The sequence below is a fragment of the Dermacentor andersoni genome, chromosome 6 (genome assembly GCF_023375885.2).
Source record: "Dermacentor andersoni chromosome 6, qqDerAnde1_hic_scaffold, whole genome shotgun sequence".
Taxonomy (NCBI): domain Eukaryota; kingdom Metazoa; phylum Arthropoda; class Arachnida; order Ixodida; family Ixodidae; genus Dermacentor; species Dermacentor andersoni.
This window is the reverse complement of record NC_092819.1, coordinates 44,638,356-44,663,464: the sequence shown is the minus strand read 5'-3', so window position 1 is coordinate 44,663,464 and position 25,109 is coordinate 44,638,356. Positions and strand designations below refer to the sequence as shown.

Sequence of the window (25,109 nt, the reverse complement as noted above, 5' to 3'; positions counted from 1 at the left end):
GCCATTTGAGGCCGCGCAAGATGTTGTCCATCATTCTTTCAAATGTGGCAGGCGCATTACACAGGCCAAATGGCATCACGGTGAATTCAAATAAACCGTCAGGTGTGACGAAGGCCGTTTTCGGACGGTCGGACTCAGCCACTGGCACTTGCCAGTATCCGGATCGTAAGTCTAAGGATGAGTAGAATTCAGCGCCTTGGAGGCAGTCTAGCGCGTCGTCAATACGGGGTAGCGGATAAACGTCCTTGCGTGTGATCTTATTAAGTCGCCGGTAGTCCACGCAAAAGCGAATTGTGCCGTCTTTCTTTTTGACCAGCACTACAGGGGAAGCCCAGGGACTGTGTGAAGGTTGTATGACACCGCGTTGGAGCATGTCTGCAACTTGCTCAGCGATCACGCTACGCTCCGTGGCGGATACACGATACGGCCTGTGGCGTAAAGGCGCATGGTTGCCGGTGTCGATGTGATGGACAACAGTGGAAGTACGGCCTAAGCGAGATTGTTGTAGGTCGAATGACGCGCGAAAGCGGTCTAGAAGATGGACGATCTGGGCGTGCTGCGCTGGAGTGAGGTTGGGATCAATACTCTGGTAAAATGTTGAGTCACACGGCGGCGTGGGAGGAGAAACTTGAAGGGATAGAGCGTCAACCGAAGGAGAAGCCGGGTCGTCAGGCACATCGTAAAGGAAGCTTGGTTCGATTTCGTCGGCATAACCAAGACACTCATTGTGGAGTAGCCTAGCAGGGCAAGGAAACAGGTTCGATACATAAAGTGCGCTCGCACCTTGTCGATTGGCAAGAAGGGCAAAAGGAAGCAAGAAAGGATGGCGGCGAGCAAAAAGCTTAGACGGCGTGAAAAGAACTGTGGAGTCGGAAAACCCAACGCAGGAAACGGGTACAAGTGCGGCAGAGTATGGAGGAATCTCGGTGTCGGCGGTGACGAACACACGACCGTAAGTGTCATCAGTATCTTCAAAAACGTTGGTGCCGAATGCCGACAGCGCGAGTTCAGCACGGGCACAGTCTATAACGGCATGATGAGAGGACAGAAAGTCCCATCCTAAAATCATGGCATGGGAGCAGCGAGGCAGAACAACGAACTCAACATGGTATAAAGCGCCGCTTATAACGACACGCACGGTACACTTCCCTAAAGGTTCAATCGGCGCAGCGCTTGCTGTACGTAATGAAATGGCAGAATATGGCGTCGCGACTTTTCTAAGGGTAAGACGAAGCTGGCCCGAAATCACTGATATTGCTGCTCCCGTGTCTACAAGCGCATGGACGGCAATGTCTTCTGCATAAACTTCAAGGACGTTCGCAGGAAATAAATGAGGTCTTGAGGAGTTCGCTGAGATCGCAGTTCTTGCCTCCGGAACTGCGGTCCTTAGTTTTCCTCTCGGATAGCTTCAGGACGACGGATGAGCGGCGACAGAGAACGCCGACGGGGAGACGGAGACCGACGGGTATTGAAGGGTCGGGAAAGAGGAGACGAGGCTTCGAAGGGCTGAGCGGCAGTAGCAGAACGGGACGGAGAGTCGAAACCGTTACTGTGTGCCCTCGGAGAATCCGAAGGATACCATCCACGCCGGCGGCAAAGCCGTGCTACATGCCCAGGTAGGCCGCACGAATAACATATAGGCCGATTGTCATGGGTGCGCCATGGATTGAGAACAGCGGGCGGAGACTGTTGGAAATACTGCCGAGGTGGGCGCACGGGCTGCTGCGGCGGCCAGTAGCTGCTTGGGGGGGCAGGAGAGTATGTTGCAGCTGCTTGCGGAGGTGAGGGAAAGCCGCCGGTAAGTCTGGATTGATTACCTGCAGAAGGAGGCCTTGGATTAGCGACAACGGCAGCGTACGTAAGTGGCACAGGCGTAGGAGGCGGTTGATGAGCAAGTGGTACTGCGTTAGCGACTTGTTCTTGTATCATGTGACGGAGATCTGGAGACAAGCGCGGCTCTGAGGCTGGTGCGACTGGCAGAAGAGAGAGTTGGCGCGCCACTTCTTCTCGTACAAATTGCTTGATTCTGTCGAAAATTTCAGAACTGCAAGGAGTAGAAGTGACAGCATCACTCAGAGCGGAAAGCGCGACGTCCGGAGCGAGTGCTTGGCGCGTAGAAAGCCGTTGTTTGCGCAGCTCCTCATAGCTCTGGCAAAGCGTTATGATGTCGTTGACCGTCTGAGGATTCCTTGCCAAGAGCATTTGGAAGGCGTCATCTTCTATGCCTTTCAAGATGTTCTTGACCTTGGCATCTTCGGTCATATCTGGGTCTATACGCCGGCAGATGTCAACTACATCTTCAATGTAGCTCGTGAAAGTTTCGCCCTTTTGTTGGGCACGACAGCGAAGCTGTTGTTCAGCCCGAAGTTTGCGCACAGCAGGGCGACCGAATACTTCTTGAAGTGCCGTTCGGAATGCTGTCCAGGTGGAAAAGTCAGCCTCATGGTTGCGGAACCAAAGATGGGCGACCCCGGAAAGGTAGAATGGGACGTAGCCAAGCTTGTCAGCTTCAGACCATTTGTTGTGGGCACTCACTCGGTTGTATGATGACAGCCAGTCCTCTACGTCATGATCGTCAGTGCCATTGAATATGGGAGGATCCCGTTGGCGTGGCGCACCAGGACAGACGACTGGAGGCGGTGCCATGGGTGGCGCGGTAGGACTAGTCTCCTCAGGCATGGGAGAGGTGACAGGGATCGTCCGGCTTCGGAGTTCCAGGTTGGCAATAAGTCCAGCACCTTCCACCAAATGTTGCGAAGCACTTTGAGTAGTAAGCGTCCGCGACTAGAACGTTGGAACCGCGAGAGGTAGTGTAGTCGACCGAGCACCGAAACAAGGTTGTTCTTTCTCGTCGTCGTTGTCTCTCTCCTAGGCACAGCCCCACTGCTCCCTATTTTACAGTACAATATATATATATATATATATATATATATATATATATATATATATATATATATATATATATATATATATATATATATCTCCTGAACGTCCCCTGAATATCCATGTTGGATGTCTGCATCGGACGTACTACGGACAAACAAAGCGGTTACCTTTGGATTTCCCAGTGACGTCCCTTGGACGTACGTCGGACGTTTATGAATATTCCACGTACATCCCGACTATACAGAAAGGACGTCCGTCGGACGTTGCCCGTATGTCCGTGGTTACTTGGGCAGTTATGTAAACCACACCTAATATTTCATCTAAAGCGGACAAATATGATGTATTATATGTACCGGTATGAAGCACATTATTATTTTACGAGTAGGATTTTTTCAAAACACTCGTAAACATTGTGACAAATTTACATCAGCTGCAAATTCATATATTTCATTTTTGTCACTCTTTCGATGCTCTAACAGACGCAGTTTACAGAACAGCGATATCTGTTTTTTGAGCCGAGTCACGCATTTACAAACATGGTGCTCTTACTTTTCTTTAAACATATCATTATCTTGGCAATTTTTCAAAGAAGGAGAAATGAGTTCATGCTCTAAATAGAAAATTTACTTCCAACAGTCACTAGAGTTCAGCTTCCTCTCTAGATTGCAACAGATTTCATTGAAACGTTTCTGCGTTTTACATGTATTTGAATAGGCGGCAACGGAGTTGGCGCCGAGCTAAAGCTTCCTCTTAAAGCCCTATCCAGGGCATAGTGCCTACTTCAGCCTTCCTTGCAAACACAAATGGCGACATACTTTTCAAAGTATGGAGACACTAGAGAAACGTATCAGTAAGCTCCTCAGGAACTTCAGTGAGCATGCTGTTTTCTGCTGCGAGACCACTGTGTTAACCGGCAACTTCAGGATCAAATGGTCGTGCTTTCCGCTTCGCTAGAGAGTTTGCAAACCTTGTTAGCACGAAAATGGGCAGTCACGGTTTAAACATGCGTTTTGTAATGCAGTTGTGCGGCACCTGTTTAAATTGCAGGTTTTAGGTTCAGTAACGAGGGTTCAGTAATTATTTCCGACGTTCTATTTAGGCCAGGAGCACGGACGTTTTACCACACATTACACACGATCCTCCTTATTTGCACCTAAATTGAAGTTTGCATCTTGTGCATTTGTTTTAGGAGTGTGGGAAAACATTGCGAATAACGGCAGCAAGGCACCCTGGAACGCTTGAATAAGCTACTTTCTACAAAGGCCGTAAATAACATACACAGATGAAATGTTCGTCGTTCGTCATTCACAATGTGCTTCCCACTTCAAGTAAATATAAACACCGTCCCTCGTATAGCTCACAGATTATACTTCGTGAAGTTGTAACTGTCGTGGTGTATGGACTCAAGGTAACATCCCTTCGTACGGACGTTGCTATAGCAAGCGGAATTTCACAAGTGTCGTGCGGTCACGCGCAAGCACGTCGTGAGCAAGCATATGAACCCATCCGCGCGTTTTTTTTTTTTTTTTTTTTGGTTTTCCGCTACTACGAAGCGCTGCGTTGCAGGCTCCGATGCCAAGCAGTCAGAGACACAGCATTCAAGTGGACGTCTACAACCCCGTCTTGAATCGACCCTTCGTGAGGCTGCACGGTCGATGGACGGACAGCGTGACGGCCTCCTGGGCCTCTGGAGTACGTGGGCACAGTTGCATGCAGCTCGAGGGTGCTGCAGCGATTTTTTTTTAACCAAATCGAGTGTCCACCGCATAAGCCGTTAGCCTCTAGTTGGTCCGGATTCTTGTGGTCTCGTGCTCATCTAAAAACAGTACCTAGGCCTAGCGACAACGGCCACTCACACAGACCTCAAACGGCATCTGGAAAAGAGCCTTGTCTTCCAGTTTCTGTGCAACAGAATTGTTTTCTCGTATATTCGAGTTACAATTCGAAGCTATCATGCCTGCAGCTTGTGTGCAAGTGGTGATTTACGAAATTTCTGACGCAATTTACTTTGAAAAATTCAAGTAGTTCAATAAGACCCGCTTGGCGGGGGGCATAGAATAAAAATGTATGCTGAACTTGCGGACACGTTCGTGCGCGCGTCGCCTACGTAGCTTGTAGTGGTGCTTGTCTAACGTCCGCAACAGCTTGGCTGTACATCCACTGTCACAAAATTGAATGTACGCGTTTTTTTTTTCTTTTTTAGTGCCCCTTTGCTATTGGCGGACCTGCGCCTCCTGCCATCAAATGTTTGGCTTCCCCTTGGCGCATACACGCATGGTAGATAAGCTCGCAGTGTTTTCGAGAGTTCTCATCCAATGTGCACGGGAACAAAGCAATTCGTTTTTCTCCGTATCCAGTGCACACAATTTGATGACGTTTGATGTATTTAAAAGAAATTTCTAAAATCTAGCGACAGTGGGTAGCGAATTTCCTTTTAGGCTGTCAGCTTTTTCACAAAGGTCATTGAAAATTTAAAGAAAAGTATTTAGTTTTCTACTCTGTGAAAGAGTAATAAATAAATTCTGTAAACTGCACCTATTAAGGCATCCAACTTGGAGAAGAATGATCTATTACACACCGCTCTCAAATATATCACTGATTTGTAAGCAGGACTTTAGCATAATACGTGGATGATGTGAAGAGGGGGAAATCTCGCGTTATATTTGAAGCATGGTTCTGAATATGGCATGAGGTGCTTTCACAGGCCAGTCAGATTAATGCCTGTTGTGGTAAGGGGCAGGGGTTGCTGTAGCAAGTGTTGTGTATGCTTGTCTACTTCCCATTACGATAGAATTTTCCATATCTGTAGTCTACCTCTTGCTGTTTTTGTTGTGTCAAATACGAAGCAGACTACTTTTCGCATGCGTACGTTTCCGCGGAAGACGAGTGGTGGTGCACAGTGTGGTTTCTTTCCCCCCATTTCTTGCTATTTTAAGTGTCCGACACGATGCTGAGCCTTCTTTCATTACATTTGCGTTATTGTTGCTATTTTAAGCATATTTTTTTTTATTACTTGCTGTTACTAGGCAATGTAGAGGGCAATGCGTATAGGGAGCACAGTCAGGCAGAGTTCATCTGTATTTAGTTTATTCATCCCAGACAATGTATGTCTAACTAAATAAATAGCACTGGTCACGAAATTGTTTTTAGGCCCCAAGCGTGTCGAGACAGGATTATGTCTTCCGATCGCCCAAAGAGTACCTGTTAAGAAGCAAAGAATATGCTTACTCCTTCTGGCATAACGCTAGCCTAGACATGTCATCTGGTGTATACGAGAGAGAGAGATAGGTATGATGTCAAAACAAAACAACCGGCTGCTGTAGTGAGGCTACCCCAATGACTTAAAAAAAAAAAAAAAAAACTCAATGATATACCTAACTATTGCTTTGCCTTAAAAGAGAAAACAGCAATGTTACACAGCCAACTCACCTAATGAAGTATCATTTGTTTAAAAGTGTGCTTCCTTACAAGCACAAATCAAAGTTCAAGCTTCTCTCATTTTTTGTTGTTGCAGGAGACAAAGGAAATCCTGAACGCACGGTTACTCAAGCAGGCCCGCCGGGAACCTACCTTCATCCCAGAAGACAATCCCAAATGCTCTACCATGTGGGTGGCAACTACAATTACAGGCCTTGACTAGACACATTTGTGCTTTGTAAACAAAGTGTAAAACTTCGCTACAGTGTCGATCATTTATTAAGTTAGGCATTTAAATACCACCTTTAAGGATCTGCTGATATATCATTAAACTGGTACAGTGTTAGTATAAAAATGAAAGAAAGAAGCACTCACTTTAAGTTGCTAGCTATAAAAATATGGCATGGCAAAGCAAGTGCAATCACTTTCTGAACAAGTCAGCAGGTGCAAGGTTCAGCTACATTGGAAGGCCAGTGCTGTCAGAAAGCAATTCAGATGCTGATGCAATTTTTCAAACGAAAATAGAAATTTCTATTGGTGTAGCTCCATATTAGAAATATCGTATTCTGGAGCGACTTGGGAGCACGATCACTAGCACTTCATGGTTCGTGTGTGTATGTGTATAATCTTGGTAAAAAAAGAAGCTTATGCTTTAACTTCATGCATATGTTCTACCTACAATATTTTGTTCTTTAGGGCTATGTGATGAAATGGCAACATGGTAGCTGCTAGAGAATTTCATGTTGGTGAACATGAGGGACAGTGAAGAATTTCATTTCAATAAATTATTTATCCCACAACTAAGTTGCATTCAGCACTTTTAGCTGAAGTGAAGACCTTTGCATTAAAAATGGCAAACATATGTTAATATTCTGTAAGCTCCACTAATAATTTTTGTTCTGCTGTATTCAGTGGTGTAGACATGGTAAAGAGAGAAGCTAAAATATTGGTTACATTCAAGAATATCGATAAGTAATTTGGCCAACCGTAAGTTGAACATGCCAACAGAGCAAAAAACAAGGTAGACAATAAAAACAAACGCAAACTGTTTGAAACATAGCAATTTCAAGAATACTATGGACAGACTTTGCTCGGCTAAGCCCTACCCATTGCTTGTTTCACCATGTGTAACCTCTGTTTCCAACGCAGAGTATGGCGAACTGTTACGGAGGTGCTGCGCCGCAGGAAGTTTCAGGAAGCCTACGATCAGAGGCTTAACGTGCTGAAGTTAACTGAGCCAAACTACCAGCCCATGGTAACAGCTCCAATAAACATACTTTGAGAGCACTTCAAATGCAAAGGTGTTGTTTGATTAGACTCCTGAATACTGTCACAAAGTTTTAGTTGTCTTTTTTGGCACAATTTGCCAGATTGAGGAAGATCATTGAGAAGTTGAAGGAGCACGTAACGTTTAACCAATAAGGTGAAGTGGAACAAATTGCTTGTATCAGAAGCGACAAACTTGTACAGAAATTTGATTTTACTGTCAAACCTATAAACACACACACAAAAAAATATGTTGCATTGTAATCGGAGCACAGCCATACCTTACCGTAAAGAACATGGCTATAATAACCGAATGCAACAAAGCCCACAAAAAATAAGTTGCAAGTAACCAGAGCAAACCTCAATATATTGAACATGGATATAATGAATAGTCAAACATAACAAAATAAATCTCAATTTTCCTCCATTACATTAGTATCTAACAAATGTTTGTCTAGAATATCGGATATAATGAGGGTATCTTCCCGTGAGATGACAGTGCATCGCAGCGGGACTCGACTGTATTTGTTATTGTGAGCAGGGTCCTGGGAATATCTGTTTTTATTTCATTGATACCAACATACTGACTTAGGATACAGAACCAATATCTGCTGATTTCAACATCTCTAAGCAGATGTTTCTTTACTGCAGCTGTTCAAGAAAGAAGGGGACGACACCTTCAGCTACAAAAATGATTTGAAAAGAAAGTCCGAGAAGAAACTTCAGTAGTGCCTGGAATGTTTTTTCTACACCGACAGCACTGCAAGACTGCTCTGTGCCTACCCACCATCAGAGAACTGTTGCATCGGTTTCTTATAAGCTGTAAAGACCTTCAAAAATTTTTCTTTTCATTATGAACATACAAGGAAGCTATATTCTAGTCTCATTTTTACCTACTGCCTTAAAAACATAATAATTTCTGCTATTCAGTTTTTCTTTTAATGCATAGACTTGTGCAAGTCTCATGTTACAGTTGGACTCTTTCCTAACGATTTTGCACAAAATTTCCGTAGTGGTGATTGCGCAAATGAAAAAAAATGTTTCCATCATTTTTTTCTTAAGAATATTTTATTATTAAAGTTAAATTATTTGTCCCTGAAAGATGAAAATATCCCGTATACACTCATATCAGCTGATGTGCATAACACATTGGCAAGTAAAAAACACACTGACACATCTTTATGCTGATAGCTACGCATGGCTAATCATGGCTTGTTGGTTTCTTCGTAGGAAGATTACCCTTTGCACCTAAAGGACACAGCCAATACAAGTGCAAAATCAAAATCTACAGTTCATTAATTTTTTTATCGTAAACTGGAGGTATAGGCAATCTTTTAATTATGTTGTTATCAACATAAAAAGTATTAAATGTGAGCTTCCATACACAGAAAAGAAAGCCTAACTACACAAGTTAAACAACACTAAAGCCAAATATACACAGTTAGAGTAATAAATCACTCTTATAGAATTTATCAGCATTTGTTTGGCATTAGGAGATGACTAATTTCCCAAGTGAAAATCACAACTGTAAGCAGCTCCCAACTGGAAACTGCAAATCACCCAACGCTGGCAGATTGTTCAAGAAATTAGACAGTTTTAGTATAGCGTATGCTATACCATTGCATACGCTATAAAATAGCAGGTCATCACTGCACATGCGCAGAACGCTAAAGGACCCATAGAGTATAGAGTACGCACGCCATTTCTCAGATTCAGCATTAGCGTCTTTGCATGGTTTGTGGAGTTTGCGTGAAACATGGCGGCGGTCCCGGCTGCCCGCTTCAAATTGAATTTGGCGTTGCTTTTGTAAAATTCGCTTCGTTCGTAGCAAATTATTGTGTTAACGGCTTTTGCTTAGTCTCAGGCCGCTTCGACGACAGAGCATTATGGATAACTTGTTGTGTTTTCGAGATCGCTTCTCCTTTCGAACAATTCGAAGCCTAACGAAAGAAACATTCGAGATGTCTGCACCACCTATCGGTACAGTCAGGAAATAGCCGCAATGACGTCATATGGCCTCTAAGATCCAAAGATCTCGCCGGCCAACTAAAACTGTAAAAAACGTGCACTTCTTAGCGTAAGCTACACTATAGCGTATAGCGTACGCTAAACTAAAACTGTCTATTGATGGAAATGCATAATCCAGAGCAGTTCGGCAGTCCTGCACTGCGCCAGCAATATTGCAGGTCATGCTCTGCCTTACACCACTGCCCTCGCTAAAGTCGGATGCACTCCAACAAATACCCAATGACTTATTCCGCAGAACAAATCAGTAAAAGTGACCAAACTACACTTCCTTTTATCTTCAAATGCAATATGATTCTTTCTTTATTATCAGGGGCTGACTACTACACTTACCAATTATGAACATGACACAGTACGTCACTGGAGGCTGGTGATATAGTTTCATAGCGGTGAGACCAATCCCATCCTAACATTTACGCTTTCTTGCTTAGCTTACAAAATTTTTGTCTTCAGTAAAACTGCTGTTTCAAACATTTTGATTTCAGCTGTCTGGCCATAGTCCCTTTAAGTACAGCAGAGAAAGCTTGATTGGCTTTTCTCAGATGGCTGCATGCAACCCTGCTTCAACCCTCCAGATGTTACAAATTAAGGAGTTTAAAGAAAAAGCGTTCTTTTATCAAAAATGAAGCAGTCCTAAAGCAGCCATTAAGGTAGGCTGCTATGGTCCTTGTCCAGACAACACCCCACTCCACTAGTGAACCACAGCATTTAGTGGTTCAGCGCGCATGTTCGCCAAGTCTAGATGCATGTCCAACTCGTCGTCCACTTGCCCGACGACAACCCTGGAAACGTACAAGGGGAATGATGACAATGTCCAAGCTCTCGGTAGCCAATATGTCAACAGATCAACATCACGAATAGTTTCACTACAGCACTCCTGCTGCAAAGAATGCCATTAGTGGTAGCTCTTAGTGATTCGAATGGCAAACATGGCTATAAGTACCTAGTTTTATATTTATTTTTTAAATATTTTGCTCTCCCATGACAAACCACATTGAACCTTAAGAAGTAGTGACTAGGATGTGAGCATAACAAAATTAAATGAGAATAAGAGTAATGCAGTCAAAGAAGAGCTGAAAGTGTGTGTCTATGAGTTAACCATCCCCACTGGCAATAATCCATTTGCAAAAACTAGAATGGAGCTGGCCTCTGCATTGAACTCATGGTTGCCCTTGGCCTGAGTGCAGTGGATGCATGGCAAGGACTACTAACACTACAGAAGCAACAGCACAGGTGCGCGAGTGCTCCGAGCCTCGCGAGATTGGTCTACTGCACATGCACTGTTTGCACAAAACAGTGTGCATTAGCTCTGTTTCTTGTGAAGAACAATGCACACGACAAAACAAGTGCTGAGTGACACAAACTGAAATGTCAAGAAGTCAGGTTATGATTACCAGGGCTGGAAGCTTGAAACAAGGGACCCTGTGCAAACGGGTGATGTTTTGACAATGTTTGATTCATGCCACAACTTGAATATTGAAAAATTCTTGCACGTTACCAGTAGTCATTAAAGTAACATATTCTCATCACTCAGATGACGGATGCAGCAGTGAAACACTGTCAATTTAGCACAGTTTTCATCAGTTACAAACTGCCCACTCGTAAGGTCTGCATCAGTACAATAAGGTGTAAAGCTAATCATGTCTGCATCACGACCTCCTCTATAAACTCCCGACCTGCTCACTAACACCGCCCCTATGGGGTCACGCGGGCCTAAAAGCTGTTGTGTAGAGACCGAAGGTGCCACCAGGTGCCGCCTTAACTGATCCCCGCAGTAGACAATGTGATATCACGCCCGACGGTCCTGGCACACTGGTGTGCGCGTTCTTCTGTTTGTTTTTCGTGTTTCTAACGTGTAGATTAACAAAACGAGAACAAGGTGAAAGCAGAGCCAATGTTTCGAGAAGTGGACTTGTCTTCTTCAAGGCGACATATGCTTTCCTCGCCACAGTATATATAGCAACATACGCTTTCCTCACCACAGTATATATAATGTGTAGATTGACAGTATATATAATGTGTAGATTGACTGATTCATGGGGTTTAATGCCTCAAAGCAACACTCCGACCAAGAGAAGCACCGTAGTGGAGGGCTCCAAAATACTGTTGACTACCTGACCCAGTTGCACGAGCGATTTTGCAGCTGGAACGCATAGGTACGAAAAACAAGCAAACAGAAATAATATACAGTGCATGGCCTGGAGAATGCAACCCTTATATTCCTTTCCTTGCTTCATTTTGTGCAGCAGCGCCTCACTGTCTGCTGCAAAAATAATTCGTCCGTGGGCTAGTTGGTACAGTGATTTTGAAACCCCGAGTTTCTGCAGAGCGAATAAACAGAACATATACAAACAATGTACATGGTCGCCCGTCTAAGTCGTTCACCTTTACGACCTGTTCATTCCCACTGCATGAACTCTAATTTCAAGATTACCTTTATCATCCTGCACAAGGGAAGCGAGTGGAAGGAGCAGTCGTGCTTTATGCATCGGGGTCTAATAATAGCAACCTTCTAAGGATGAAAGTGCGCAACATAACCGTCAGCATACCGCTACGTGCTACAGTGACTATTCGCACCTACAATATTTTCAACACGACCCCTAACACCATTAGTTCTCGCGGTTACAGCCCCCGTTCGAGTGTCGATGGAGCTTCGTTCGCATTCACATCGGCGGTGTTCCCGAGCTTTCATCACTGCGGCTGCGTAGTTTTAAGAATGCTTCAGATAAAAGGGTTAGGAGACAAACCGAACTCAAATCAGCAACTCTGGTGAGCAGTACTGATTGATAAGGATGTTGTGTAGAAAACCAAGCTTCATTTAGTATGACTAGTTTTGATACTCTACCCATAAAAATCTTGTGCAGAGAAACTTTTTCTTTTCGTAGGATTTCCGTCTTGGAAAAAGAATATGTATTCTGGTTGGGAATTTTTAGATGTCACAACCTGTTCTTTGCAAAACTAGATTATAACCTGCATGGTATAGCCCACTACTAATACACTATGCCTATCACTACACTATACACTATCAAAGGCTGTATTTTCTAAATTCTTCGTTGACACTTCAAAAGCCTCCGTAGCATAAAATCCAATAACGAAATGGGTAATGGGAAACTCATGGAATGATATCCCAGTCGTTATCCTTGACTTGCCAGCCGCTCGACTTGCAAAAAGGAACGCAACAGTACAGCATTGCAGGAAACGGTGTTACTGCTGCCGTACCCTAACGCTGTTGTTGACTGTGCAGTCGCAAACTGCACACGATCACCGCTGAATGTCACAAAGGCAAGCGCCTACCGCACAGACCAACAAGCAGGCCACGCAGAGACATCAACTGAGAGCGAAGTAATAGGGGTAAGCTGTGGCGCCACAGCATGTGGTGGTGGCAGCGAACTAAAAACAACTAGACAAGCAAAAGCAAATCTAGCATCAGAAGGACTGTCGGCATGAGCAGGTCGGAAGTTTATAGAGGAGATCGTGGTCTGCATGTTGTAGAAATAACACTGCAGAACCCTCAGGAAATGGCATTTGCACAAGCAAACACAACCTGAATTGTAGTACTGCACAGTGTTAAATTCTGAGAAAATGTTCAGTGTTACAAATTTTTAGTACATAAGTGGAGTAACTCCAATGCAGAGCAAAACTTCATGTGTAGGTACAGTTCATGTAACTTGCAGGCGCAGTGCTTTGAAACTAGCAGAAATGCCGTAGTAATAATTACTGCCCCTTCCCTTGTCAGCACATCACTAAGGCCAATGATACTAAAACATTGATCCCAACTAACCACTGTACAGAGCTACACTGCGTTTTAATCTTATGCTCACATTACCCATGCAATGTATAAAAGCCCGCCACATTATGCCATGTCAGGCATGTATTTTCAGATGTTCACAATAAAAAGGAAGATCATTTCTTAAGTTTCAGTTAAAATAGCACAGGCCAGATGCAGTGAGACACTAAATTACTGAGTAGAACCACAAGATGCTGTGAATGTTCAGGTGGATACATACACATTGTCCCCTCGCACAATGTACAGTCCCAGAGGCACCTGCTCAACACCATGGTCTGAACTATAGACGCGTTCATGGCTTTCGTCCAGTATCAGGTTGATGGTCTGGTCAAAGCCTTTCAGGGTGCCCTGGAGACAAAGTGCAGACCATTAGGCCTTCACAATCTTAATTGGCTACCAAAGACATGTGCTGCATGGCCCTCCGTACCAACTATTTTCACCTGTGTATGCATACTATGCTTACTTCTGTTGTGCTTAATATATTTAATACCTTATGGTAAGTTATCTAGCACTAATGCAAATAAATATGTTTTATTTATAATGTGAAGCAGCACTTTTAAGTTCAGAAACCTAATTGCCAGCCACAGACTCACTTTTGTGTGGAAAAGGTTGAAACACTCAGGCATGTGAGGAGCAGCACCACACCTTTGACACTCTCATCTATTGTTGCTCCCCCCCACCCTTGTTTTTGCACTGCCATGACGGATATTGTTTGCCAAGATTCATCATAATAGGATATGAAAAATTCGCCCACTACGCTGCTTTAAGGCACGTATGTGTCGGAACTCGCACTACACAAAACATTCTCAGATGTCATCTAAAAAAAAATGTTTAAAAATCAAACCACCCCAAAGTCAGCACCTAATGCCATCTACTGACAATTATAAACTTGACCAGCTCCAGCATATTTGCTATTGCATCCATGCATGAATAGCTAACAATACCACCTATCCGGCAAATTGTCGGCTTTGGAATCCACTGAGTTAACCTAATTAGAAAAAGATTAACTGTCAATGCACAAAACATATATTCAGTATCAGTGTGTTTGTCATAAAGCAGCCAAGTTGACTTAAATTTCTAAATTGCAATATGAAAACAACATTTGACAATGTAAGCATTTTTGCCTCATTACGCTCACATGCATAAAGTAGTGTAATGCCTTATTAAACTGTTGCACAGCAAAAACTTGAGAATATGAGTTCAGCTGCATGCTGTAGTTAGATATGACACATATCCTGTGCTAATGGCAAGTAGCAAGGGTTGATAACACACACAAAAACAAGAGATACCCTGCATCACAGATGTTCGTCATTAAATGTTTGACACTTGCACTACTCACCTGTACATTAAGTATTCAGGTGGCTTGCCACCAGCGACTTACAATGAATACAAGAGCATGCAGACAGACATAGCAGCTGCAATATTTTGCCAGCAGTATGAACTTACCACTATGTGACGACCATCAGCAGTAATAATTGATACTGTGTCTGAACAACAAATGTTAAGGAAAATCTTGGAAGTAATGAGGTATTTGTGATTCCAGCTGGAGGAGCAAACTAAAGGGGCCCTGCCAACACATTTTCTACATAACTGAGAACGCAATGAAGTGGATGTGATGCCTTCCAATGAATACAGTACCGCCGAAATTTTCTTAATTGGACCTAATAATAGATATAAAGAGTGGAATGTTTACATTCCCAATTTTTCCTATACACAAGATTTTCTCTCAGCTGAGGTAGTAGTCAGAGCAATGTTCCGCCTAGTGCTCCTTTTTTACTTATTCTTTCCGCAGTGCACTTATATTAACCTTTCAAGGTTGGTGTTTGACAAAGGTGTTCAAGCGGTGAAGGATGGGCAGAACACATTAACTGCCACTTCCCCATTTACTAGAAGGGACATGAATGAGAGGCATGAATGCATGCATGCGTGAGATACTGCTGGAAAGCAACCCATGATCATGAACAATCATCCAGTGGTTGCCATGTACAGATTGTCGTAAGACTATGACATCATAGGCCTATGACATCAATAGAGAGGGCCTCAAAAGCCACAGGAGAGGGTATGTGATCTCCCGGACAAGATTGCGGGCATGCAGAGGAATAAGATTTGGCTTGCATGCTCATGGCAGTATTGTCTAGATGGCAAATATTTTCCTATGATGCTGAAAAAGTGTTACAGTGCCCCTTTAATGAATGACAGCTTTACAGCTTAACCTTCGAACTCCAAGTTAGAAGTGCAGTTGTCCTTGCAGTTATCAACACCACATGCCATGAGTCCCATTTGTCCAGGACTCATTCTGCTTCACTTGCTACAAAAAAAAAAAAGCCACACATTTCATCCACATAACATAGGTCACTCTGGGTGTCAAATGTGAACTTCTGCTACAATAGAATAAATCACCTTGAACCTTACCAAATATGCAAAATGACCAAGTGTTTCATATTTTTGCAACTATTAAAAAAAAAGAAATCCTGTGCATTATGCACAGAATCCCTCTACCCCCCTAATGGTATATTAAAACAGTGGTACCCAAAGTACATATCTTCACTGTTGTCTTATTTTAGGGCTGTTAACATTCCCCAAGAAACATATATCCATGTGTGCGTTGAGGAGTGAAGAGAATAAGCATTATTATTTAGTAACTCTGCCACAACTTAAGCGCCTATCCTCAAGTGCTATTTCATGTGACCCGGCTGTCCCAAGAACTTCAAATAAGTGTGACACCGTGCGTCTGAAAGCACTCACAAAAACTAATTTTTGGCACTTACATGGTATGCAAGCTTTAGCATCATGGGTTTGTTCTAGTTTTCCGCTCATCTCATGGCTCATATGCACTATAAGGGTTTGACCAACAATTCGGTGGGTAAAGCAAGAACCAAAGGCGAGGTATGGTAGACTAGTTCGTTCCTTGAGAAATGGAACAACCGACTATGGGGGATAGGCCATGAAAAAGAATTTTGTAAAAAATATATATATTAAAAGAATGTAAATAGTTTGGTTTGTCTTTGCATAGTAGTATATGGTCTCTATAATGTCGGTACTTTGTGCTAAGACTACAGTACAGTGTACTAAGACGAAGCAGTCAATACACACGCACACATGAACGCAGCCCCCCAGCCCCACGGCGCTTTTTTTTTTCCCCCCTCTCAGAACAACTCTCTTACTAAGGGCTGTCTAGGGGGAACAGATGGTCAAAATCAATCGCAGTACATTTCTGAATTTGGAGCACGATGTACAAAAAATTAGAAGGATTGATGGCTGCGAGCCAAACATGCGCGAGTGTACATGTACACACGAAAGTGCGATTCCCGCGTCAACCCAGCACAGACTTTGACATATGAATACTTACTAGGAAAAACAAACTTCAAAAAGGATACGGTTGACATATCCTTCCAGCGATGCGGCCATTGTGGAAGAGTCGATTCAAGCTTTCAACCAAAACGATTTCACGACGTTCGAACCTAGGCGCACGCCGGGTCAATTGTAAAATGACGATTCACATCAGCGCCGAAACACTTATTGTTGCCGTCACACGTTTGTGGAACGTAGTGCGCTACGACAGGCGATCGCTAACCAAGCGAGAAAAGAAGTAAGAATTTCAAGTCAAAGTAGTTGAACTTTGAAAGCGCGCACAGCCATAGAATAAAGACTGCACAGCCGCAAACATGTGTTTTGGTGTCAATACCGATGTCGCGTTAGTGGCGTTAGTGCCAGCTAGTGCCAGCCAAACACCCCTCCATGAACGCCATCCGAGTTTTGCTCGTGGATGGAGTGGCTTTAGTGCCAGCAAGAGTATAAAACTTTTTTGGAAGCTCTTTATTCATGCTGTAATTGACAACAATAATGTATAAAGTCGGTACTTCCTTTTCTTTTAGATAGAGTTTGGTTTTCACATTATTCTCTGTCCGAAATGCAACACAGCAACCGCCAAAGGTTGCCATACAAGACATTACGAAATCTAGCCGAAGCCGGGTGGAGACACACGCGTGTCCGGCTGCAGTCACGGATGATCTGAAGGGTAAATACGTTTTGCGAAATTTAAACATTTACAAATGCTCTTCTCGCTGAACCCGTAGGCGTCTTTGGAATCTGTACAATGTAATATCACCAACCGAATGCAGCTCGTGTGCTTGTTGTGCGTATTCCTACCTTGCGCACACTAGTTTAGCCCTTCGTAGAGGCCCTTCTACCCGAATGTTGTGTTGGACGAATTAGTGAGGCTGCCGAATGTGCGGAGCGCCTCCTTGACCGGGCTTCGCTCGTTTTCGCGGTTATGTGTGAATCATATAGGAAGTCAATTCACATTTTGTTACATCTCGTCTTTGGCATCGTGAGTAATCTTAAGCTGTACTGAAAATGAGTTGTGTTTCGCTCTCACTGAGCATAGCGCTCGCACTGTACTCGCTAATTGGTTTCAGTGCTTGTATAATGCTCTGCTGCTGGTGTTGCAGACTGCCCTAGTGAACCGACCATCAAGCCATGGCGGTGAGCCTCCTAGCAAACATAGCCCGCACGGCGACTTCGTTGCTTGCGGCTCAGTTGGAGACGCAGCTGCAAAGCCTGCGGTTGAAGTCCATGCGGGCGTCGCGTCGGATTCGTGGTTATCCACGACCGCTTCTGGAGACCGTGCAGAGGCCTGAGGCACGAAAATACGGCTGGCGGCCAATATTGCCCGAAGACGGCGTCTACACGACTAAAAAGCTGCCGATCCGCAAACTCGCTGGCCGGGATCCAGTAACAGGTGAGCAGAGCTGTCTTTACCCGATACTTCAGTTTGATATCACGTCGATTGTAGAAACACCGTGTTCAAGCGTGGATGCACTTTAATGGTGATTTCAAACAGTGTCGCGGGAACTTCGACTGCTCTCGCATTTGGTCGCGCTAATTAAGAAATCGTACCCGTGTGAACAGGCCCCTAAATCACGGGCATTTCAACGCATATAAAATGCTACATTCCATTTAATCCATTGTTCGCAATTCGAATCTGCTATCTGCAGCCTAAGATTACGATATTAGCCTTGATGTATTGAAGAAGGACGGCAGTTTAGTATATTAATGCGGACACGTAAGCACCATCACTGGCTGCAAGTCCTTGTTTTATGACAGAAGGAGGAAAAATTACTGTGTGAGATGTGCTCTCTTTGTTGGCAGGTAAAGTGGTCGTGAGGACTATTGGAGGAGGTATGAAGCGCTGGTTTCGTTGGATTGACCACAAGCGAGTAGCTGGAGAAGATGGAAGTAAACTGGAAGAGCGAGTGTACCAAGTGCGCTACGACCCACTGCGCACGGCACGCCTTGCCCTGGTGGCCTCCGGTGATCGTAAGCGATGGTTGACGGCCACTGAGGGCATCAAGCCTGGTGATGTCATCACCACTTCAGGCGAGATCCCACGTATTCCAGGTGCGTATCTCCATGTATTATATTCTAATTGTTTTCACTCTTTATCACTGGTCTGAGCTGTGCTCCACTGACATGGAGAGGCAATCCTTCACTGGGATTGGCCAGTCATGAATGGCATATGATAAAGAATGAATAGAATTTATCAAAAGGATTCGTTGCATTTTACCAGCCCAATGCAACATTTGTCCATATTCAAAAGGCTACGCGTAATGACCTTGAAAATATCTCATCTTCAGCATGTCTGACTCCTCTGCTAAAAGCCAGGCAGGAGGACTTCAATCCCTATAAAAAAAGGCTATATTTTTGGCTGCACTTTTGAATAACAGAGAGCCCAGGTTCACAAAACATCTCTAATGCAAGAGCATTCTTTATTGGCTAGAATTTGGGCACCAGACAATTACCGCGATTGAAGCCAGTCACAGGTGGCATTTGGGTAACATTAGTTTTGTGGATGTGGAGCCCATTCAGTACTCATTTTTATATACTGATACACTGCTGCAGCTATGACATTCTGCTTCTGAACATGAGGTTGCGGGTTCAATTCCCAGCCTCAGCATCTATGGTTACTTGAATGTCACAACAGCGCATAACATTCTTATTTTAGCACATTGAATTCATGTAAACAGGGACATTACTCTCGGAATTTGCATGCACTTCAGTCTGAGCTAGCTTGAATGATTGAAGTTGCCTCTAGTGAATTCATGTAAACTGCTGGCACAAATGCACTTGCATTTGGGCATGCGTTAAAGAAGCCCAAGTAGTCAGAACTTAGCTGGGTCTTTTCACTACAGTGTGCCTCATAGCCCACTGTGCATCTTATAATAACCAAAGGCATGCTCTGTCACTGATCCAGTGCAACCGAAGGATGGTGACGCCCACCCATTGGGTGCTCTGCCAGTGTCCACTCTGGTGCACCACATAGAGAAATTCCCTGGTGAAGGAGGTGTCATGTGCCGGGCTGCTGGTGCATCTGCTCAGATCCTTCGCAAGGTATGCCTTTCGCATTTTCATCATGGAATGCTCTTAAAGCGAATAACTTCCTTTGACTCTTTTGCCCGTTTTTGTGGTTGGTGGTTAAATTTTCGCCACCAGCGCAAGGCACTAATGCAAAGGATGCATGCTCTTGCACGACCAAGTTACGGGGCACGTTTGTAGCCGAGTGCCGACTATTTTAACTCTTTGAGACACACATGTTAACCAGCTATACTGCCGCTGCAGATGTGCTGGTTAATGGCTCTGTTCTCTACGAAATTACTCACTGAAACAACAAATGCTACCAAAATATCTTCACTACAACAAATATACTCCGTCAAGTGCCTCACTCCTTTAATAAAGCAAATAGCTTTCTTGAAGCGTTCGGCTATTCACCTACTAGGATATTGACCATCATGGTCGATGGTTCCTGTACAGTTTTATTTGAGTATTTTTGCAGGTGCATTCCACCCGTGTTTCTTTGTTTCCTAATAGCACAGCCATGTTTATATTCGATGCATCATGTTTTACTTTCCATTGCTTAAATTTTTGGCAGCAGAAATTGTGGGGAGACGGAGTGGGCAATTAAGTGATGGCCAGCAGCTGTATAGATGTCTACTGAAGCACACATGTAGGCATGAAAAACCAGAAATAAAAGCAGAATGAAATGTCACATGCCTGACTGTAAACCTATTAACAAGCTTTCACACCATCTTACTTGCAGATGGTAGCACATTTATTATTACTACAAACCCTAACTCTTGCCCTATTGGACTGTATATAGCACATTAAATGGACATTCACAGCTTTGTTCTGCACAATGCCATGTTAGACCTCTAAACTTCTTTTTCTTTTCTTTTTTTTTCATAGAAGAGTACAAAATTCAACCTCTAAGACAGGACACACTGAGAAGCAAATAATGACATTGTTACACTGAGTGTTTCAGCTGGCGCTAGACAGTATCTTTCAGATGAACTAGACACATTGCATTCTCACATAAGATAATTAGCAGAGGTGGGCGAATATGAATGTTTTCAAATACAAATCGAATGTGAATAGCAAGTATCAAATAGTCAAACGCAGAGGCATATCTTTACAGCAAGAAGGCTTATTTCGGTACAGTTGGATCCCATGCCTGTACTGACAAGGGCGTAAAAAATACAACTATCAGAGACAAATGAGCAATTTTAAACCAAACATCACTAATTGTCATATAAGTGAACTGCATAAATAGCCTCTCCACAACTTTAGATCCTGGTTGCAAACAAGTTTTCTAAGAAAGAATGACTACTGTATGAAATAGCTTTCCAAGAACACTAAATAAATGGTTGCCCGAAAGGAGTTCAGAAGATTGGAAAAAGAAAAAGCTGCTGTAGTACTTGTGTGCCGTAGAAACATGTAAAAAGGCTGTTTGCAAAGAAAATGTCAGGGTTGTAGCATAAAATATAAAACTGCTACATGACTGCCAAAAACACTGAACAACAGACTAGAAGCAAAAATCATAAATTGTCATGTAGGCTTCCGCCGGGAAGATGAAAACAAAGCTTGCATTGTCCATTTTGTTTTGGCATTGCTTTGAAAAATTTTGTCTTGGTCATATGTCTGATAATTTGCAATACTTTGTATCGCAGGCTGAGAACATAAGCTGACTTTAGTGTTCGGCTGTGACAAAATATTTGGGCAGTTTTGAATATTCTAAAGTACTGAATAGCTTTTCTTTTTTAGGATATAAATATGAATAGTTAGTGTGTAGTATTCTATTCGTATTCAAACTTCAAATATTCACCCACACCTAATTATAAGAGAATGTATATCACAAGATGTGATCGATTCGTAAAAGTCAAGCACTAAAGAGGCAGTGGGATTAAGTGAATTGCTCCAACCTCATGATAATTATGTAATGTTACAGTCACCTTGGAGCACATTTCGAACGTAGTAAGTCTGCTCAGCCACTGAACACCTTGGTGAGCATGAGAACCAAATATATAGTATATTGTCTGTTACTGTACTACACACAAAAATTAATATAAAATTTTGCTAGGAAGACTGCCTTCATTTTGTGTTTATTGTGAAAATCAATAAGCAAAATGGCTATTGACTTCTTTTTTTTTTAACATACTGCAGCCCTGTTGGGTTATAGTAGCAGGAGTGGGGAGGGAAACAAACAATGGAAAAGTTTGCACACATGAAAAACATGAACAGAAATTGTTATGAAAGTAATGCATTTAACACTACAGCTCTTATAAAAGGTGAAGTGCAAATAAAAGAAACCAAGAGCACTGACTGGAAAGCACGAAATGTTAATTTCTCGAGCCCATTTTTCAATGGCAGGGAATGAGTAGAACTGGGTAAGAGTTCCAATTGTCAAAAAGGCAAGGGAAAAAAAAGCTATATGTAGAAAGGGGTGTTATTAAGGTCTTGTTGGCAACAAGTAGATGAACTGTTTGTGAAAATTGCATAATTGCCGTCACATGTTTGCTGTCGGCAAAGGGGAAGTTGGTGAAGAACAATACTGTGGCCTCCGAGATTTATCAATGCAGTGAACCAATTTTCGACACCACGCTGATACCAGAGCTCTTTTCAATGACGAGTGGAGCAATGCTGACATTGATCCATATCTTCACAGCAGCACAGTTTTGAAAGAAGCGGAAGCATGCAAAATTGTGGCAGGGGCAGTATTTATTGAGAACTGCCTGAGTAAAGCACTTTGCGACACTTTCTTGCCAGCTACATTAATGTATGCACACACATGTGCACCGAACCATGCCATTTCTACCAAACCATACTTCCTGCTCTTGGCTGCTGTTGAGGTGAACCTGCAGCCGGCAAGTTTGCCTTGGTGCATCACTGGGCCTCTTCAATTTGTCATCCCGGACTGTCCAGAACTGCCCAAACGCTGCATACACCACGCTCATTGGCTGAAAGAATTGCCTCTGACAGTCTGGTGCTGTCGGGGATGAATAATCGAAGAGGCCCATTATTGTCACCAACTTTTGGCCTATTGGTCAGTGCATTTTTCTTTCTCATGCCCCACATCTGATGCGGGGATTTATTTCTTTTCTTGATTACTGTTCACAACGTTCCCTGATCTTTTGACCATCCATGTTGCATTTATTGATGCAGCTCGAAGACCGCGTGATCATCCAGCTGCCATCCAAGTTACAGGTGTCGCTCAGCGAACGATGCATGGCTGTGGTTGGCCAGGCATCCAATGCTAACCGCCGCGAGACCTTCTATCCTATTGGGAGTCCCAATAGATTGCGTCGTTTGGGTCGTCGACCTCGCTCTGGCTTCTGGCATCGTAAAGATGGCTATTGCGGCCGCAAGATACGTCCCCCACCTCCTGTCAAAGTGTACCCGTTGCAGAGGCCCACAATGCAATAAAGTGTTTGCCTTTTATGTCCAACCGAAAGGTGCCTGCATGGTTTGTATTGTAAAAGTTTGTTGGTCCCAACTACCGTCGTAACGCGCTGCGGACGTCGCTGCCAGGCTGAAAGCCTACAATGGCTTAGCAAGCATCCCAACAGCGGTGCCGACGTGAGCGCCACTTCCACCTGCAGCGGTGATCTTGTGCATCAATTTCATGTCGGGTACGCGACGGGAATATCTAGTGGTACCGTGCGGCTCATGCTGCAGTTACCCCGTTACTCTATGCTTCACAACTCCTCTTCCTAGTTGTGCTGTCTGTGACGGAAGTAGCACGATTCCAATCGCGCTAAGCTGGCTAGAGCTGCTACGTCTCTAAACCCTTTGTCAGCCTTATTACTGCGACGACAGTGACAACACTCTTCTGCATCGGTAAGCTCTTCCATACACGCACGAGATTCACGGGAAGAAGCCATATGCACCGAATTCGCTCGTGCTAGTTCAAAACCTAAATATTTGAGCTAAAAAGTAATTGATCTACGAACAGTGACGGACGCTGTTACTTCGGGATCGACGCGAAATAAATTTAAAGCTGCCATGAACAGCGTACTCGATAAAGTACAGTTAACGTAGTGGCGCACCGCGCGCATATCACACGGCGCGTGATTCGACCGGGGAATTCCGCTCGCGAGCGCGCCGGCTTATCTGCAGCGCTATCGAATGTTTTTTCGATCACATACAGGTGATAGACGCTAGTTATTAGCAAAGGGCAGAGAACAAAGGTGCATTTTCTCCAGCCAGTCTGTAATGTTCGGAGAAATTACTCAGCGTCTGACGCAAACGGTGTTGCATAAAAAAAGCCGTCCCACGCACATTGCTCAAGCGTACCGCTACATTCACGCGAAAGGCGGAACGGAAAATCATTCAGGTAACTTTTGACTGCCGAAAAGGGAAACTTGCGTGGCCACTTAGTGTCTCGCCATGGTTCACAGGCGTTGCTTGCGGTGTGATCAACCGGTAAGTACCACCCTTCTACTCTAGTCGCGGTACCGAGAAGGTAGGGTTTGATTGGGCATATTATGCCCGCACATATGCCGTATTTTAATGCGATGTGCTCTCTCTCTCTCTCTCTTTTTTTTTTTTCTTGTACATGTGAGGTCGGAAAAATTCGGTTCCGAGACTTCCCACAATACAAATGCAGTGTGTAGTCACGGGAATCGGAGAGAGGTGCGCCGAGGAAATGCCCTCGTTTCATATTTCCTCATCCGGTGAATGACCTAGTGTGAATATGCCTGCTTATAATGGTGAGAGATGCACTTATTGGGCGCGAAGGGGCAACGGGCTGTTCTATTACAGTTGTGTTAAAACCAGGAGCGATCCTGAACATCGTCTGAAAACGGACAGTTAACCATACATACGTGAGTATCGCGGTGCATTAGTCTAGTCTACTTTTTAAAATTTCTTCATTTCTCCGTAGAAAAAAAATTTTTTTTTTTCATTTAAGCAGTTGGAGATGACGGCAAACTTCTTGCGATGGATCTTTGCAAACTTAATCTGGCAGTTACACATCATATACTTGATTGTAGAAGCACTTGTTTAAGCAATGAGGTGGCAGTAGCTCCCTTTTATGGAAGGAAAAAAATATGTGGTATCTGCACTTTTGCCCTCATCATGGTCCTCATCATAAAATCTGTGTGGTGTTAGCCTCCATAATTGAGCAATTAAAGGGTTTCATGTCAACTTGGGGATTTCGTATAAGTGTGTACTTCATTCTAAGATTAATAATAATGAAGTTACTGTTCCTAAAGTGAGTTCTTGTGGTTCTTGAGGTCAGAACAGAACACTTCATATGAGGAAGGAGTATAATGCAAAGTTCTGATTGGGTGCAAGTCAGTGCCAGTGATCACACCTGCATGGCTACAATACATTTTGTGCACTCAAAATAAGATAACACAGGCTGTCACAATGGCCACACCTCTTAATGGCGGGT

General features: G+C 43.7%; 3 protein-coding genes across 3 annotated transcripts in view; 2 read left to right on the top strand and 1 right to left on the bottom strand.

The window, feature by feature from the left end:
• Positions 1–8,494, top strand: part of LOC126522010 (oxysterol-binding protein-related protein 9-like) — a 44,699-nt gene extending 36,205 nt beyond the window's left edge. Inside the window, exons 18-21 of the mRNA XM_050170781.3 lie at positions 4,453–4,578; positions 6,401–6,492; positions 7,453–7,558; positions 8,221–8,494. Of these exons, the coding sequence (XP_050026738.2) occupies positions 4,453–4,578; positions 6,401–6,492; positions 7,453–7,558; positions 8,221–8,298 (402 nt within the window). The 3' untranslated portion in view covers positions 8,299–8,494. The remainder of the gene's footprint in view (positions 1–4,452; positions 4,579–6,400; positions 6,493–7,452; positions 7,559–8,220) is intronic.
• Positions 8,495–9,866: 1,372 nt separating this feature from the next.
• On the bottom strand, positions 9,867–17,122 carry LOC126522009 (U6 snRNA-associated Sm-like protein LSm8). Its single transcript, XM_050170780.3, has 4 exons — positions 16,759–17,122; positions 14,828–14,868; positions 13,602–13,729; positions 9,867–10,376 (listed from the first exon to the last, which is right to left on the bottom strand). The coding sequence occupies exons 1-4, from the start codon at positions 16,787–16,789 to the stop codon at positions 10,286–10,288; spliced, it is 291 nt and encodes a 96-aa protein (XP_050026737.1). The 5' UTR covers positions 16,790–17,122; the 3' UTR covers positions 9,867–10,285.
• A 172-nt stretch (positions 17,123–17,294) lies between these two features.
• mRpL2 (mitochondrial ribosomal protein L2) lies at positions 17,295–23,159 on the top strand. The gene is made up of 5 exons (XM_050170777.3): positions 17,295–17,399; positions 17,833–18,122; positions 18,533–18,781; positions 19,635–19,771; positions 22,877–23,159. The coding sequence occupies exons 2-5, from the start codon at positions 17,861–17,863 to the stop codon at positions 23,135–23,137; spliced, it is 909 nt and encodes a 302-aa protein (XP_050026734.1). The 5' UTR covers positions 17,295–17,399; positions 17,833–17,860; the 3' UTR covers positions 23,138–23,159.
• The last annotated feature ends 1,950 nt before the right edge of the window (positions 23,160–25,109 follow it).